Source organism: Sorghum bicolor, chromosome 10 (genome assembly GCF_000003195.3).
Source record: "Sorghum bicolor cultivar BTx623 chromosome 10, Sorghum_bicolor_NCBIv3, whole genome shotgun sequence".
In the NCBI taxonomy this organism is placed as follows: Eukaryota; Viridiplantae; Streptophyta; class Magnoliopsida; order Poales; family Poaceae; genus Sorghum; species Sorghum bicolor.
The window spans coordinates 6,077,020-6,078,290 of NC_012879.2; the positions used below are offsets into that span (position 1 = coordinate 6,077,020).

The window sequence follows — 1,271 nt, forward strand, 5'->3', positions numbered from 1 at the left end:
TATAAAAAGGCACTGTACGAAATATCCTAAACAGCAATCAGCAAGTTACAGGATAATTTGCATACATGGATACGATTGTATAGAATGCTTAAAGAAGATAGCACAGAATTACTCCAGTACAATGTTCTTACAACCTGAATATAACGGAACAGTCCTTGTCCTGATGTACTCCAATGAGTGATTATATACTACTTAATAACTTCATGCTCGATCACACGGAGCGTGATTTGCTCCTCTCTCGAGCAATCATCAATCGATCACGGCACGAATTATTCTCCCGGACGGCGACCTACACATGTACGTACTTCTCTACCACCACATCACATGCCACCGGAGGTTTATTCTTGTACTACTAATTCAATAATACAACCAACTATACAACTAATTAATTAATTAATTAATTAATCCATCACCAGCTCAATCAACCAACCAGCTAGTGACCCCAAGCATTGCCAGTTTGCCACCAGCACCAAGCAAGCAGGCTCGCTCGCTTCATTCGTCGGCTCCATCGTGGTACCCGGGCCCGGCGGCCACCTTCCGGCTCTGCGGTGGCGCAGCTGGAGACGCGGGCGGCGAGTCGACGAGGCAGCGGCGGAGCAGCCGCGCCACGGCCGCCACGAGGTCGTCCTCGGCGGCGGACGCCGTCCTGTACGACGGCGCGGCGCGCGCGAACGCGACGTGGCGGTCGAGCGCCTCGGCCGTGGTGATGGCGCTGCCCTCGCGCCGGATCTCGTCGCCCACCGCCTCGGCGCAGAGCCCGCAGACCCAGCGGCCCAGGTACTCGGCGCGCACCGCCGCGATGTACGCCGGCGTGCACTCCTCCGTGAACCCGCAGCACTCGCACTTGGCCTTCTCAACCTCCATGGCCCTGCCCTGCGTTTTCCTTCACTCTCCCTTGCGGCAGCAGGTTCCAGGCTTTCACTTTCAGTGCAGACGACGTAGAGCTCGATCGACCTCTCAGTCTTACCGCTCCTTCTCCCAGACGGCGTAGGACGACGGGACGGACGGCGCCGCTGCCGCGGCGCGGTGGCTGCTCTGCTCGCTCGGGACGCTTGCAACGACGACGACGACGGTTTCGGCGGCGGATGCTGCCGGTGACATCGCAGGCAGGCGACGTCTCTCCCTCCCTCCTCCGGTCTCCGGGCCTCTGCAGCAGCTCGGCTCGCCCTGCCCTGCACCGCTCGCCGCGCTAGCTAGCTAGCTAGAGCGAGTTCTCTCCTTCCCCGCGCCGCGCCGCGCTATCTCCTGCTCCAACACCATGTGGTCTCCAG

General features: G+C 59.1%; 1 protein-coding gene across 1 annotated transcript; it reads right to left on the bottom strand.

Moving 5' to 3' along the window:
* LOC8070738 lies at window positions 1-1,271 on the bottom strand. The gene has a single exon (XM_002437970.2). It carries the CDS (start codon window positions 862-864, stop codon window positions 493-495), a length of 372 nt encoding a protein of 123 aa, XP_002438015.1. The 5' UTR covers window positions 865-1,271; the 3' UTR covers window positions 1-492.

What these genes read in the sequence shown, in the direction of transcription:
- LOC8070738 (XM_002437970.2), bottom strand. Translation starts at nt 864, where the DNA reads ATGGAGGTTGAGAAGGCCAAGTGCGAGTGCTGCGGGTTCACGGAGGAG.